This window comes from Chlorocebus sabaeus, chromosome 18 (genome assembly GCF_047675955.1).
Source record: "Chlorocebus sabaeus isolate Y175 chromosome 18, mChlSab1.0.hap1, whole genome shotgun sequence".
In the NCBI taxonomy this organism is placed as follows: Eukaryota; Metazoa; Chordata; class Mammalia; order Primates; family Cercopithecidae; genus Chlorocebus; species Chlorocebus sabaeus.
In genome coordinates, this window is record NC_132921.1 from 23,749,333 (window position 1) to 23,766,893 (window position 17,561).

At 34.2% G+C, this 17,561-nt stretch overlaps 1 protein-coding gene across 2 annotated transcripts in view; it reads right to left on the reverse strand.

Moving 5' to 3' along the window:
- The window catches only part of WDR7 (WD repeat domain 7), a 389,155-nt gene that overhangs the window by 315,157 nt on the left and 56,437 nt on the right, over positions 1-17,561 (reverse strand). For both annotated transcript variants that reach the window (XM_008013992.3, XM_008013990.3), the window contains exon 13: positions 6,131-6,326. In XM_008013992.3, the coding sequence (XP_008012183.1) occupies positions 6,131-6,326 (196 nt within the window). The remainder of the gene's footprint in view (positions 1-6,130; positions 6,327-17,561) is intronic.

Below are 17,561 nucleotides of genomic sequence, written 5' to 3' on the forward strand. Positions count from 1 at the left end.
AAGTATCAAACTGTTTCTCAGTAATTTAACTGTGTCCCACAACAAAGTTCAAAACATTTGCAGAAATACAAAAATATCCAATACCCAACAAAATAAAGTTCACAATATCTGGTATCTAACAAAAAATTACCAGGCATGGCCAGGCGCGGTAGATCATACCTGTAATCCCTGCACTTTGGAAAGCTAAGACAGGTGGATCACCTGAGGTCAGGAGTTCAAGACCAACCTGGCCAACATGATGAAACCCCCATCTCTACTAGAAATACAAAAAATTAACCGAGCATGGTAGTGTCTGTAATCCCAGCTTCTCAGGAGGCCTGAGGCAGAAGAATCACTTGAACCTGGGAGGCGGAGATTGCAGTGAACTGAGATCGGACCATTGCACTCCAGCCTGGGCAACAAGAGTGAAACTCTGTCCCAAAAAAAAAAAAAAAAAATTACCAGGCATGTCAAAAAAAAAGATCAATACTGAGTGAAAAAAAAAATCACACCAAGAAAACAAACCCAGAACTGACAAAGATATGAAAATTAGAAGACAAAGGCATTAAGGTATTATAATTATATTCCAGATGTTCAAAAGGTTTGCAAAGAGACATAGAAGATATCAAAAGACCAAAATCTAGCTTTTAGAAATGTAAACTACAATGTTCAGGATGAAAAATACACTAGATAGGAATAATTAGATTAGACATTATAGAAGAAAATATCAGTAAACTTGAAGGCATAGTAATAGAAATTATATAAAATGAAACAAAAAAATAATTTTTAAAAATGAAAATACCATCACAGTGAGCTGAGGAACAACTTCAAATGGCTTAAAAGACATATAATTGGAGTCTCCAAAGAAAAGAAAAGAAAATGGAGGGGAGAAAATATATTTGAATAAATTATGGCCAAAAGTTTTCCAAATTTGATAAAATCTATACAGCCATGATCTAATAAGTATAACAAACCCCAAGAACAAGAAATATAAAGAAAACCACAATCAAATTGCTCAAAACCAGTAATTAAGGAAAAATTTTAAAAGCAGCCAGAGAAAAGAAATGTTACATATAGAAGAAACGTAAGGATGACAGCAGATTTCCTGCTGGAAATAATGCAACCCAGAAGACAGTTGGAGTACAGGAAGCAAAAGACAAAAACCTGTTGATCTAGAATTCTATATCTAGAGAAAATAGCCTTTAAAAATGAAGATAAAATAGAGTTTTTTCAAACACGCAAAAGCTGAAAGAATTCATCACCTGCAGATCGACACTAAAATAAAAATTAAATTTTAGACAAAAGAAAAATGACTCCAGGCAAAAATCTGCATCTACACAAGGCAATAAAGAGCAATGGAAATGGTGACTACACAGGTAAATATGCAAGACTGCATTCTTATTATTCAAATTTCCTGAAAATATCATAGATATTTTTGTTTGTTTTAAACAAAAAAAAAAAAATGGAAGGAAAAAAACAATGTTCCAAGTGAGTGAAAATCATGAAAACAATATGGATGATACTCACAACAAGAATTGGGAGTGACCCAATTATTATTGACTAGAGAAACTGGTTTGTGTAAAAGAACAGCAAGAGGTAAAGACAGAAAGGTAGGAAGGTGCCACACTATGGAAGACCTTGTCCTGAAGGCTTTATGAACTAATATTGTTTATAGTTTATTCATTAAGACATTCATATGAAGCAAGTGTTGTCAGTGTTTTCTTTCCTAGGATTAATTTCCCAGCAGAGTACAGGATGAATTAGAAGGTAGAAAGAGTAGGCAGGGTACCCAATAAAGATAGCCTAGGTATGGAAAAATATGCCCATAAATTAATGGTACACTGGAAAGAATAAAGAAGTAGGTGAAGGAGACCTAATGGGAAAGACTTAGTGATTAATTGCATGGAGAGGTTGTGAGAGGAGGGAGTAGTAATAAGCACAGTCATATCTCCACTCTAAACCTCTTCCTTCAAAAAGGGAAGCAACGAAAATGGTAACTATATAGGTAGGTAAATATGTAAGATTTCATAGAGTCAATCATTAAAAGAGAAAAAAGAAACTCTCTGATTATACTTGGTCTTACCAAGGTTTTAATCAATTACCTCTTTTTCTTAACTCATTCATTTTCTGTGTCTTCCCCTGTCCTGTTGCATGTTTTGTAATAGAATGAAAAGCAAAAATGTACAGAAAAGCTGATGATGTAATGGCAATACATAATGAAATACAAATGTAAGATCTAATTTCCACTGTATTAAATACTACTGGCAAAGGGTCAAATACGTGAGGAAAACACATGCTACTAAAACCCTCCACTAATAACAAAAGGCTGAACTTCAACACTACCTCCTGATTCTCTTCAGCAATTTTAGTAACAAGAGAAAAACATCAATTTAAATGCATCAAAATAAAAGCATGAAAAACGTTTTCAAAACTTAGTGTTAAGGAAGAATAACAGTCACTAAGACTTTACTTATATGACAATCTGAGTCCCTAAAACACAGGCTTTTTGTTAGCCATGTTTTATGTGTTTTTCAAAAGACATACAAACATACATTAATTCATAATTCCCTGCTAGATTTCATTAGGTACTTAAGTTCAAAAAGGAGACTCAAATGCATATTTCGTGAAGTACACGCAAAAACAGAAATATTAGAAAACATGGAGAGCAGAACATAAAAAGACAGATCACATAACAAATACATTCACAAGTCCTCATACACTAATTCCTGATATTTGTCAAGCATTAATGGCATTTGCATTTGTACAAGAACATCTAATAATTATACATAAGGAATAGAAATACGATGTGGGAATCACTTTTGTTGTGTAGCAAAAATGATAAAAAGAAGCAGATGAGAATGTGGTTTAGGCTTGGAAATGGCTAGATAAGAAGAACATTTTGTAACATCAGTCATTACTTTCAGCATGCCTGTTTCCCAAAGAAACAGGATTCTGACCTTGTCAATGGCACTGCATACTTACTGGGAATATCAAACGGGAAAAATGAGGCGGTTGATCCCAGAAGCACATAAGCAGCTCCACAGAAGCCACCTAGGTCAGTGGCCCACCTTAAGTTCGTAAGAGGGAAGCAAGAGATTCATCTGGCTCATTCTTGTTGCTAGTGTTTGGGTAGTTTTTTAACTATTTAGAGATGTAAAAGAATAATTTCCATGGCCATTACATCACTATTACATTGCTATTGCATATAAGAAAATGTCACAATAAAAGAACAAAAGGTTCTAGAACTCCAGCTCTCTACATTTTGTATTACTAGCTTTGGCTGCATTTCACAAGGAAATATGAACTGAAAACACAAAGCACTCATCTGAAGGAAAAAAAAAGTGTAAACATGCTGCATAAACATATAAAGGAAAGACACTTCAAGTGTTTTAAGTTAGAAACATCAGTATAACTCAAAACAATAACTAGAAAATTGCCCAATATGCAAAACAGGGTTAACATGGTATGGCTGCATTTGTAAAAATACATTCCCAAAACACTAACAAGAGGGATCAAGTATCTCCTCAGAGTTTAAATAGATTTCATACATCAAACTCTGGCTGAATCTGATTTTCCTAGCTTCATTTTTTATTTATTTAATAAATAAATAAATTTAATAAATAAATAATGTCAATACCTCCAGGATGTACCTTACTGACTCCCCAGGGAATTTTATATCACTAGCTACAGCATGAACAGCAAGGAGGAAAAAAACAAGGTATGCCTCCTATTATGGTTGAAATCCAAAATAAATTCAGCTTCTCTATAGCATTTATCTTGAATGTCATATTGACTGATTGTTTACCCAAACCTTCAGCATGTAATTTCAATATTATATGCTGTATTTTATCTAAATTGGGCTTAATTATACCAAACTGATTATAACAATAACCTCTTCCAGTACCCCTACAGTTAGGGCCTATTTGTCATTTCCTTCTAGAAAAATTACTAGAACAGTAACTTTGTCTATCAGTAAGGCCTCATTTGTAAATAATTTCATTTTATATTCTTCACAAAGATATTTATAGTATCTGAAATATTCAAGTATTACATATTTAAGCATCAGAAAAGTTCAGAAAAATGATACTCTCAATATTTAATTTGAACAAGTCCTAGACAAGTTTACTATACATTTTCACTTAAAATATATCAGCTATTAATTTAATAGTTACAGATTTTTTTTTTAAGGCAGAGTCTCTCTCTGTCTCCCAGGTTGGGGTGCAGTGGTGCAATCACAGCTCACTGTAGCCTCGACCTCCTGGTCTCAAGTGATTCTCTCACCTCAGCCACCTGAGTGGGTGAGACACAGGCATGTGTCACCACACCCAGCTAATTTTTGTATTTTTTTGTAGAGACGGTGTTTCACCATGTTGCCCAGGATGGTCTCAAACTCCTTGGCTCAAGCAATCCACTCCCCTCCACCTCCCAAAGTGCTAGGACTACAGGTATGAGCCACTGTGCCCAGTCTTAATATTGACAGTATTTTAATACAGTGTTTTACAAATACCATTACTGCTATAAGAACTTTCTTTAGTACTAATTCCCAAAAAATTATTTCTAAATGTAGATAACGTCATACTCCCAAGTTCAACAAAGTAGCAAGTTAAACAGCATGCTTCTTTAATAATAGTAGTAGGAAATACATACACATGCATGTATACACACACACACAGGCTTACAATTGCACACACATACACATACATACATACATACTTATATTCTGTTTACCACATGTCAGGGAAATATTATCTCATTTTATTCTCTCAGAAATGCTTTAAGATAGAAAATATTATTACCCTAATTTTACAGGTGAGGAAATTGAGGGATAAATATCCAGTGACTTGGAATAGGTCACAGGGCTAGCTAGGAGTCCACCCTAAGTTCAAACTAAACAGTCTGACTCTAGAGCCAAGACAAATTCCATATATTCAGTTTATGAAGTGGACTGAAAAAAAAAATAAAACACAAGACTGCTATTCAGCAGATAGGACATAACGTAAAGACACACAAAAGAAAGATATAAAATTGCATGTGTAGTACAACAGCAATTCTGTTTTTTTAAATGCCCAGAAAGAGATTAGAAAGCAATTTGCCAAAAATGTTAACATTTACCACTGAGCAATGAGATGTGGGTTCATCTTTCTTCTTTTCTAATACTTTTGTGCTTTTAAAACTTGACCAAAAGTATGAATCTCTTTTACAGTGAGAGACAAGAGAAAGAAAAGTTACACGCAAAAGCAAGGAAGTTTGACAGACTTCAAGAAGGCTTCCTCTTGTCAAGATTGCCTATGTACTACCAGTTAAAATGAAGACAATAAAGATTACTGAAGCTTATGACTATTTATTCCCAAAAGGCTTAAGAGAACTCCCTTTTGCACAATAGTGCATGCAGAAATATGTGTATAGTCTGATTTCAAAAAACACTATTTAAAACAAAGATGAAGAAAAGGAAAAAATCTAGTAGAAATATTAGTACAACTAGGAATCAAAAGAAAGACTTTCATAACTGATAGATGACTACTGAAAATTGTAAAAGTAAAAAAACAATGAGTTTGAAAAAGGCCTAAACCAATAAACATTTAGTTATATACTTACAAATATCTGAGGGAAAACCATGGTAGTCTGTGTATAAACATTACATATTATTGTCTGTGCTTTTAAGCTAAGCATTACTTGTTCTACATTATACCCCCAATACATAAACTTTCTGAAATTTGAAATTTTAAATGTTCTCTCTAGAACTTGAAAACTTCATTTTAATTACCTCATACAATTAACTGCCCAGCATTGCTTTTCTGCTGTTCAAAGAAAAAAGGGTTGTATCTTTTTCACTACATGTGAACCTGGTGATTTCTTCTTCTTGTTCACAGTTTACTCGTGAATTATACAGGAATCATACATACTTTGTTGTCCATATGTCTGTCCTCATCTGCATATTATCCTCAATTACATGCTTTTAAAGATTCATGAAATATTCTACAAGCATTTGGCACAGCAGAACAAAAAAGAGGCCACTTAAACAATTAGAAATAAAAGTAGCAACTATTTTACATTTCAAGGCTTTTTTCTTCATTCAAAACACATTTTCATTTCTAGAAAACGAAATATACCCATTTAATTTTCTATAGTATCTCTTCATACTCGTTCTTACCAGTATCCATTTGCCAGACGTACACAGAACCATCTGAACACCCCACTACCAGATAATCATCAGAAGGCCTCCATTTGATTACTTGAATAGGAAAAAGGTGACGAGATGCCAACATTATGCATTTTTTCTCTCGCAAACTTAGAAGTCCTACTGAGTGGTCACTGGCTACAGAGCAGATGCAGTGCTGTACTCTTGCCTGAAAAGAAGAATAAACCTTAATTGTATTTAAATTAAATTTAAAATAAAATGGATCCTGTTTTCAATAACTTAAGGCAAAATTAATTATACATTTGCTGCCACTGAAAAACAACCACAATATTAGGTCATGTTGAAAAATGTGTTCCTTCATATTATACATAAAACCCAGATCAATCATCAAAATATTTTTATACTAAATTAATTCTAGATTAAGAGTGTAAAAGATTGGAAAAACTGCTGTTCAAATGTAAAGATGACCTCACTAAAATGATTACTATATTGGAGCAGGCAAAGCTGAGAAAAAATTGATCTGTTATTAGGTGTTCTCTTTCCATAGTGTGAACTTTCCTTTGTTTGCTGCGGGAGCTGCTTTCTGCAGCGCTTCTTTCTGTCTGTGACTCTTTCATTTAGACCCATGCTCTTTCCTGCACCTTTGCTCAAAAACAATACCCTCACCGTCCCTCTGCCACGATCATTTCTTAGGAGTCATAGATATTCACGTTATCTGTAGATATGCATTCCTGTTGCTTTCATGGTGTCTATCTGTAATGTCAGCAGATGCACCACCTCAACTAGCCACACAATAGCCAATTAAATGTTCTGCTGTATATTTTCTGCTCACCTCTAGTTTTTGCCCTTCAAATCCTTTTTAGAACATGACAAGATATAAATAATCAAAGATTTTCTCTGGTAAGAGAGAACTGAACCTATGACCTAAAAAATTAAAAATTAAAGTCTGTATTTCTGTAAAACAATTTATAAACAATTGAAAACTTAACTTTTCAGTGACTTACTAGATTATGCTTTCAGGTCATACTGAGAGAAACCATATAAAAACAGCCATTTGAAACTCATTCTTGTACATATTGTGGCTATTTATTGAAGGTGAGGCTCACTGCACTATATATATACTCCTTTCCTTGTATGGGATCTAAAGAAAAAACACATCAAACCTCACCCTGCTGGGTTCTCCTAAGCAAACAGGCTGTTTTCAAACTAAAGATCAGTATCTCAGTATCTTTCCCAAATAGGACATGTGGATAGATGTTAGGTGAAAAAAAAGGGAGGAAAAGTGTGGTCAAATGTACATGGGAAATACTGACAATACTGAGGTTAGGTGGTAGCTGTTGTTTTTAACCACAGAACTTCCAAGAACCTTTAGAATGCTGTGACCATAATTATCTCGTCAAGGGGATACAACATCATTCATCTCCAAAGTTGTTTGACCATAGTAATCTTATCAAGACCTAGTTTTAGATGAACACACTTTGGAAACTCAGGACTGAATTTTCTATCTATAACAGTGCTGGATCTTGGGCATAAGTATCGGAATATGGCCTATCAATGGTCTCATTTGCTTTCTTCCCTTATATTCTCTTCACTATGATTTAGCTTTATTTTTATCTTACTAGATAATGTTTATTTTTGTAAACAACCTAAAATCAATGTTTGAATGAAGCAGCATAGTAATAAAACAAAGATGACAGTAATATTTAACTATTTACTTTGTTCTTAAATTCAACTGTTTTATTTTTATTCTTTGTTAGCTTTATTTGTACTTTGCGTATTATAATTACACACTATAATCAGCATAACAGGTGTTTACTCATGGTAAAAGTTAAAAAAAAACTAAGTTCAGAGAAATGGTATTACAAACCTTTATTAAAACATTATATAGAATTTTTAAAGCATTTTTTAAGCTTACTTATTTTCCTGATAAACATTCAACTGAAACATGAAATGTGATTCTTAATGTCTTTACAAAAGACATTAAAAACTGAGGGGCGGTTGACTCTCACACACACAAATTAGTTTTATAATTAACAAATCAAAACAAAATGGCAAACTACAAAAATAGTTAAATTTGGGTATGTTAGAACAAAACTGGGTAAATACACACACACACACACACAAACACACACACACAGCGCTACATACGTATGCTGCTAACTCAAAGCAAGAGTCTAATACAATGGATGTTTTGCATTTCTACACCTTATCATCAGTACTGACTTTGTCAAATATATCCATTATTCATTTTATAAAAAGGGTTGGTTGCTACATTAATGGTTAACTACAATATTCTATTTTGCAACATTAATCTGTCAAAAAGTGGTCATTTTATTTATTTCCCTCGTGAAAGAAATAGTTATCTTTTTCTATGGGTATAATGAACTTAAAGAATGATGCCTAAACAGTATTCCTTTTCATCTGTTTATATCCTTTCATCAGGCACTTACCAATCACAGTATTCACACATCCAACACCACTGTTTTATATATATATATATATATATATATATAAATATATATATATATTATATTTAATAGAGCCTCTAGGTTGCCCAGGCTGGTCTTGAACCCCTGGGCTCAAGTAATCCGCCTGCCTCAGCCTCCTAAAGTGCTAGGACTACAGACGTGAACCACCACACCTGGCCACTGACCCTACTTTTGATTCTGCTACTTAGACTTACAAACTGTCCAAAATCTTCTTTATAAAGAGCTAATCCCTAATTAGTGCCACACATCTAACTGACCTATTTGCTAGTCCCCACGTTGAAAGTCATTTCATTCATGCTCACATACACTCTAGTCATTCCTTTTCAAAAAGTAGAGAAAATGAAGTATGAGTCAATATGAAGTTTTGCCAATATTCTCTGTTAGGTGTTCTTAAATTTTGCCCTATTGGAGATCTCAACATCTGAGGTGACACAAAGCTACTGACAACGACTGAGCTATGCATACTCTCTCTCTAAGATCTCCTTACCATAGTTTGTAATTTAGCAGAGAAAGGACTAGAGCCATTAAGCAAAGAAAAAAGCCTTTCCCATTCTTATGAGAAACTTGACCTTCCACATTATCAACCCCTCATGAGAAGTTTCCCTGTCAGAACTTTCAACCTCCCCATAGATACACAGGCAGATAATTTCAAAGATTTAAGAAAACGTAATCTATCTTCATAAGACTTAAAAGCTCTACATTATATTATTACTGTTATGTAGCAAAAATAAAGGACATACAAAATGAATATTAAATAAGAGCATAGGATCTGCTTTAAAAAGTAGATTATGAGATGTAATTTTCTGAAGGTTAAAAAAAAAAGCTTTAACTCCAAGATTCTAGCTTTTTCATTTCTGCATGATGCATTCTCCTCTGACACACAAATTTAACTAAATATGTTTTAAAGAATACTTTTATTCCCCTTTCACATAGTGTAATAATGAAAATTTGCAAATAACAAGCTTAATCTACAAAAAACTGGTCCAGGCCAGGCACAGTGGCTCACACGTATAATACCAGCATTTTGGGAGGTTGAGGGGGATGGATGACCTGAGGTCAAAAGTTCAAGACCAGCCTGGCTAATATGGTGGAAGCTCGTCTCTACTAAAAATACAAAACAGTAGCCGACGGGGAGGCTGAGGAAGGAGAATCGCTTGAACCTGCAGACGGAAGTTGCATGGAACCGAGATCACGCCATTGCACTCTAGTCTGGATGACGGAGTGAGACTTCGTCTTAAAAAAAAAAGTTTATTCCAAAGTAAAAATGATACACCATCTCTGTAAATAAGTATCTAAAGAGTTAACTTTAGCTTTACTGTAATAAGACTGGAAATAGCCAAAATAATCAAGAATGAAAACAAAAAAAAATCAATATTACTAAGCCCAAGAAAGCATAGTTATTAGAGGTACTTAACTCACAAGAAAAGATGGTTCCGTGCTTTTTAAATATGGATTAAAATAAATCTAATTTTTCTTCTTTCAAAAAAATGCTAGTCCAACTCATATAAAGAAAACTGGCCTGAAGCAGAAATGACCCAATATAGTAAAACCTCATTAATTTTGATTTCACTAATTAATTCTGAGTTGATGGCTACCTTTGCAGCCTGTGTGAAAACAAATTAATGGTATAAACAAAGCAAATGTCTAGCCTATTTAAGTGTAAAAGGAAAAAAGACTATTCAAGCAACACTTGATATTAATTTTAATTCAAACAATGAACAGAGTAATAAATAATTCTCAGCTATCTGTTAATTAAAAGCACTTAAAAGTTCTGATAAAACACAATTAACTTGGTTTCCTCTTATCTGTCCTCAAAATTATTAAAGCACTTCTTAAAGAATACTTTGTAACTCATATTTCTTCCTGATTTACATCCAGTTTCTTCACAAATGAGTTAAATTAACACAATGCCTTTATTATTAAATTCTAGAGATCTGGGTTACTGAACACCTATTTCACCTGCAATGACTAATTTCATAACTTGATTAATTCCATTCTACTTCACCTTTTTTCATTTCAACCTGGAAAAGTCACCTAAACATTATTTAACACCAATGGCATTACAACAAGATAACATATAAAACATTTAAACTGTATAAGTAAAATAATACAACAACAACTAAAAAATGTGAACCTCTTATCTTTAAACTTATTTGAAAAATACGCCTCAAATTATTCCTATTACACATGCATTAAATAATTTTGAAATGTGTTCCCTAGTTGTATATTTACAAATTATACATGTGTAATTCTGTGCACTATATCACCTAAATTGTAATAGATGCACAAATACATATATTTTAAAAGGATGACTCAAGGTTTAAATAAACAGATTTAAGAATAAACATTTCTGAAATGTCTCACTAATGTAAGTAACTTCATATCACATTAGCCAATATCTCATATCACAAAATGGATCCTTAGGAAGGTTTCCTTGTTAATGACAGTGGATGTAAATACAAATTTCATATAATTATAAATTTTTTGCTGCCCTCCTGCCAGACTGATCAAATGATCATTAAAACTTGTCATATAGCTGATGAAGAGATTTTTCATTAGAAATATCTCCCATCCATATTTTCCCTGCCCATTTTGTGATGGCTAGGTTTAGAACTATATAATATCATCTGCAAATCCCTTAAGCAAGCACATTCTAACTGGAAACAAACAGGGTCAAAGTAACTCTGGCACCCCACTTGAGGCTCACCCACTCTGGCCTGAGATGATGCGTGTCCATCTGGAATGCAAAACAAATGAGGCCACCAATGCCCCTCCTTCTAGTAAATGTTCATAAAGCTCAATTTCCTAAGATTAAAAAATAAGTAAATAAAAGTTCTAAGATTTTCTTCCTATACCCCTGTTGACTGTCTTTCTATTCTACTTCGGTAACCACTGCTATCAACTGACATAAAGAATGTAAACATAAAATTCCACTTAAAAATCTGTACTGTTATGGAACAGAACTTATGCGGCACAGATGAAGTATTCTATCAACTGAGCTAGTATTTTACAGGTGAAAGTTACTCAAATTCATGTTGCAAACACTGTATTAATTCTGTCCTAGACACGATATGCACCAATGACATCAAATGCCAATTAAAAGTAAAGGTTAACAACAATCAACAGAATATTTAACCAAGTAAAAACGCTGTTTTTATTTGACGAAAAAGCAAAGAGAGGGGAGAAGATACTGGCCCAAAATAAGTATATTCTTAGGTCAATTACTATTTTTCAAATAATTATCATCTTAAACCAAATAAAGGCTCATTGGATTTGCCAGTAAATAATCCTCACAGTACATTAGTGCTGAACAGCAGAATGCCACAAGCTATCACAGAATCTGATAGAGTCAGAATATACCACCTAGGTCACCCAGTCTGACCTTACGCATTTTATAAGACTTCATTTTAAACCATTCCCAGAAACCTCTTATGTAACCTGTTTCTAAGCATCTGCCATGAATTACAGAAATCAGAGACAGCTAGTTTATCCCATCCACCAGCTCTCTGGGGAGATGATTCCACTTTCCAACAGCTCCCAATGTAAATAATATATATTTTTTATTTTCTACTTTTACTAATTTGTTTTCTAAACTAAATTACTCTTTTTCTTCACATCATTTCAGGAGCAATGGTCTTATTTGCCCAAAACAATTTTTCTCTTTGCCTGAACAGTTGCTAAAGATACAAACATTCTATTGTCTCTCCTTTTAAACATGCCCATCATTAGACATGCTATAAATGACTAGCTTCTTTAGCTCATAAATCAATCCCACTATTCTCTTAATCATTATTTCTTGTACTTCCCAGAACTCTTGCTATGGAACATAAATGTGCAGTTAAGATGCATCATTTATCATGTTAAATATTCTACCTGAAGGGGAAAAAAGAGCCTATGAAATTAAATGTTAATTTCACTTCTACACTTTCACAAAACTAGACTTTCTAAAAAAGCTTTAAAAATCCAAACTTCGTTTAAAAAAAAAAAAAGTAGAGGACTGTTTATTTAATACATGTTTTAGAAAAAAAGACCATATGGTCCAACCACAACACTGATTAACAAACTAACTGGATAATTACGTGAACAAGAAAACTTTTAGGGACTAGTTTTAACGTCTTCCTTTATTCACTGTATAGAAAAATAACACTGGAGAAATAGTGGACTAATTAGAACTCTATAATTCTTCAACTGCCTCCTTATTACTAAAATGGTAAAGAAATATGAAGGATTTAATATAAGATTAAGAAAATACTGCCTATCAAAGAAAAAAACAAGTATGTAATAAATAACATACTTAGTAATAAACAACATATTTATTAACATGTATGTTAATAAATAACATACATGCTTAGAGAAGAGCAGATTTTTTTAATCCTTACATCACCCCACAATCATAAATACATTTCAGATATATTATTTTATGTTTGCTTTTAATTTAGCCATTGTTTCTCATCAAGTCTTATCACATTTCTGGGTGAAAAGATTTCAAGCTTCAAAAAATGTGGAAGAAACTACAAATAAAAAAATTAATTGATTACATAAAAACTGAAAATAAGTATAGGTTAAAAAATTCAACAATAAATAATAAATTAGAAATTCCAGCAACAACAGAAGCCACATAAGCTTAATATTTCAGTTAAGAGCTCAAACACTAATAACCCTTGGAGAGAAAAAAAAAGCAAAGGACAAAAAGAAAAATGTCTTCAAAAAAAAAAAAAACTAAAATCCTTTTAGAAAAATCTGAATATCTCTAGGTATTAAAGAAAAGCAAATTCAAACATTAAAATACTATTTTTACCTGTCAACTTGGACAAAGATTCTAAAAATTACAATGCCAAATAGTTAACGTTTTGGGGGTTCATACATTTTGCTAGGCGTGTTCCAACTGCTTGGCAGTAATTCATTACAGTCTCATTAATTCATACAGTCTCAGTAATTCATACAGTCTTTGAGGTAGGTACTATTATTTCCATTTTTAAAGATGTAGAAACTGAAGCATGGAAGTAAGTAACTTTTGTGCTGGTAAGCAGCAATGAAATGGGCACTGAGAGTAGAAAATAATTTCATTATATAATTCAGCAGCCTTAAAATTGTTAATAAGCTATTATATCAAATTTCTGAGGTTCTGATATTTTCACTGAGTAGACTATATCCAAAGAAAATAATCCTAAATGAAAGAAAATATTTACAAAGACATTGAATATTGTATTATTTACAATAGAAGACACTGGGAAAAATTAAATACCCAAAGTAGAATTGCTAAGTAAATATGGCATGCTCACACAATGTAATGTAAAATTACTTTCATGAATAAGTAAAATAACTTTGAAAATATCTGTCATAATATTAAATGAAAATGCAATATGCACAGGAAACTGTATCTACAGTAAAATCACAAGGATATAATAAAATGGATTTTAGGAGGCTAGAAGAACATATATCAAAATATATTAATTGTGGTTCTCTTAACTGTAGAAGAATAACAGGTGACCTTTTGCCTTCTTAGTTATCTCTATTTTCAAAAATGTTAACAGTGGATATACATTAATCAAGGTGCAATGAAAACTATACCACATTTTTAAAGAGCAAGTAATATGTTAGAAGTAAAAAAATAAAAGGGGACTAAAACTGAAAAATTCCAAACTTGAATAATCAAAGATGAAAAATTAAAAGATAAGTCATGCAAATCAACAATGAAAAATGACAAAAACTGGAGAAAACTAATTACTTTGAAATAGACTACAAAATCTGCTAGAGGGCAGCATTTATCAGTTCAGGCTGTCAAATCAGACTACTAAGGATCAAATTCAAGTGCTGCCACTTGCTAACGAGTCATTTAACCACTCCGAGTCTCTTTTCTCTATATGATGTGTAACATACATACCTAACAGAACTGTTGTGTGAATAACATGAAATATAAATTCACACAGTGACTAACATGTCATGAATACAAAAGATAATGTTATCTCCATCATCATTATTATTATGTAATTATATACCATAGATTCTATCTTTTAGAATGTAATTGTATTTGTTTTCTGAAGGGGTTAACTGTTGCTGACGTTTAGGTATCTACCAGAAAATATGAAAACATTCATAATTCTTCAAGAACATGAGTTTCCCTTTTTCAATACTTTCTTCTCATATGAATACCTCTGCCTTAATTTAATCTGAATAGTTTCATCTGCATAATCATCAGTATCACTCATATGCTACCATAAATTACATTAATAAAGGTTTATAACAATTTGTAAATAAATAAAATACAGCTTCTCAATGGCCAGCTTCCACAGTTCTCTGAACATTTCTTATGTTTTTCTACTGAACTTACTTTATTATTTTTCACTTCATGCCTTTAAAATATTAAAATGCTTTCTTTAACTTCACTTACATATTTATGGGTTTTAGAGACTGAGATGGTTAAATCTGCAGGCTCTAAAAATATTCTAAAGTCTTTTTTTTTTTTTTTGAGACAGAGTCTCCTTCTGTCGCCCAGGCTGGAGTGCAGTGGCGCAATCTCGGCTCACTGCAACCTCCGCCTCCTGGGTTCAAGCGATTCTCCTACCTCAGCCTCTCGAGTAGCTGGGATTATAGGCGCATGCCACCACGCCCAGATAATTGTTTTGTATTTTTAGTAGAGACAGGGTTTCACCATGCTGGCCAGTCTGGTCTCAAACTCCTGACCTCAGGTGATCCACCCGTCTCAGAATCCCAAAGTGCTGGGATCATGGTGTGAGCCTCCATGCCTGGCCTTATATTCTAAAGATTTTTAAGGAACTCAAAGTGTTGTTCCTTTCCACTCTCCACACACCATTCAGCTGACCCACAAACCTTGGGCTGCACACATTCAGGGAATAAGACCTTCTGGAAAAAGACTGCCCGGTATTACAACTCCCAAAAGCTCTCTGTTGGTCCTGCCCTTCCACTTTCTCACCCTCAACTTAGAACTTAAATGGCAACCACACATCTAATCAAGTGATTTTTAATCTGCCTGCTTGGTCTTACCTGTTTATGTAAATCATACCTATATCATTACAGGAAATAAACACTGGGCCGGGCGTGATGGCTCACACCTGTAATCCCAGCACTTTAGGAGGCCGAGGTGGGCAGATCCTAGAGGTCAGGAGTTTGAGACCAGCCTGGCCAACATGGTGAAACCCCATCTCTACTAAAAATACAAAAATTAACTGAGTGTGGTGGCGAGTCCCTGTAATCCCAGCTACTCAGGAAGCTGAGGCACAAGAATCGCTTGAACCTGGGAGGCGGCGGTTGCGATAAGAAGAGAGAGCGCCAGTGTATTCCAGCCTGGGCAACAGAGCAAGACCCTATCTCAAAAAAAAAAAAAAAAAAAAAAAGGAATAAACACTGAATTCTCACACCCCTGATACAACACAGAAAACTTTTTGTTTCCTTTCTCATGGAAACCAACAGGTTGACAGACACTGTCCTCATTTTTCTAACTGGAAATGCTGAACAAACCTGTATATCTCTTTCCTGGCAGTAAATTAACAGCACACAATATGCTAAAAGTAACTCTTTGTTTTGAAAGGATGCTGACTTGCTGTTTAAGCCTGTATCAAAAAAACAGAGAGAGACCTAACCTTCAGTGTCCACAAAACACTATGAGCTGGCAAGAATGTTGTGCTTAGCCCATAATTTATGTCCTAAGAAGAGCAATAAATGGGGTCAAACCTCCTCCTTGATCACCTGGGGTCATGTTGACAAAGGCTTTGCATGTGTAATACCCCACTGTAATCTACTCACAAATGTCCGGAAAAACATGACCCAGTTTGGTCTTCTCAGTTGAAAACCCCAATTTTCAGGCAGTGAGCAGGAAAGAATGGTACTTAGGACTATAATTTCCAAGGAATTAGGGGAGAGTAAAAACCTTTTATCCTGTTGGTGACATTATCTCTCAATTATCTTGAAACTTCTATCTCATGCAAAAAAAAAACCGTGAAGTTAGACTGTCAGAGAAAGAGAATTCATCCCTAATTTGTGCAGGTTTTAAAGCCACCTGGCCACAGTTGGAAAACAAGCAAATGAAAAGTACGTAACAGGGGAACAAAGTATATTTACAATAAAGTCATCTGAAGCTGGGCGCAATAGCTCATGCCTGTAATCCCAACACTTTGGGAGGCCAAGGCGAGCGGATCATTTGAGGTCAGGAGTTTGAGATCATCCTGGCCAACATGGTAAAACTTCGTCTCTACTAAAAACACAAAAAAATTAGCTGGGCGTGGTGGTACGCGCCTGTAATCCCAGCTACTGGGGAAGCTGACGCAGGAGAATCACTTGAACCCAGGAGACGGAGGTTGCAGTGAGCTGAGGTCACACCACTCCAGCCCGGGTGACAGAGCGAGACTCCGTCTCAAAAAATAAAAATAAAAATTTGGCCAGGCGCAGTGGCTCATACCTGTAATCCCAGCACTTTGGGAGGCCGAGGTGGGTCAAGGTCAAGAGATTGAGGCCATCCTGGCTAACATGGTGAAACCTCATCTCTATTAAAAATATAAAAATTAGCTGGGTGTGGTGGCATTCCAGCTCGGAGGCTGAGGCAGAAGAACGACTTGAACCCGGAAGGTAGAGGTTGCAGTGAGCCGAGATCGTGACACTGCACTCCAGCCTAGGTGACAAAGCAAGACTCTGTCTCAAAAAAAAAAATAAAAAAAAAAATAAAAATTTTTTTAAAAGTCATCTGAGTACTGAAAATGAACAAACTGCCCAGATTTAGGCATTTATCATCCAAATGAAAATGTAGATAACTGAAAATAGAAATAATGGCAACAATAATGATGATTCAATGAGCTCTCATTACAGACCAAGAGTTACTTCTAAACCTTAAACCAACACTTCACAGAAATTGTGGCTAGGGCCTAAAGATGTTAAGTAACCTGCTAATGCCACTCCAAGATGGACGACACAAATCCAGATCTGTTTGGTTCTAAAGGCTG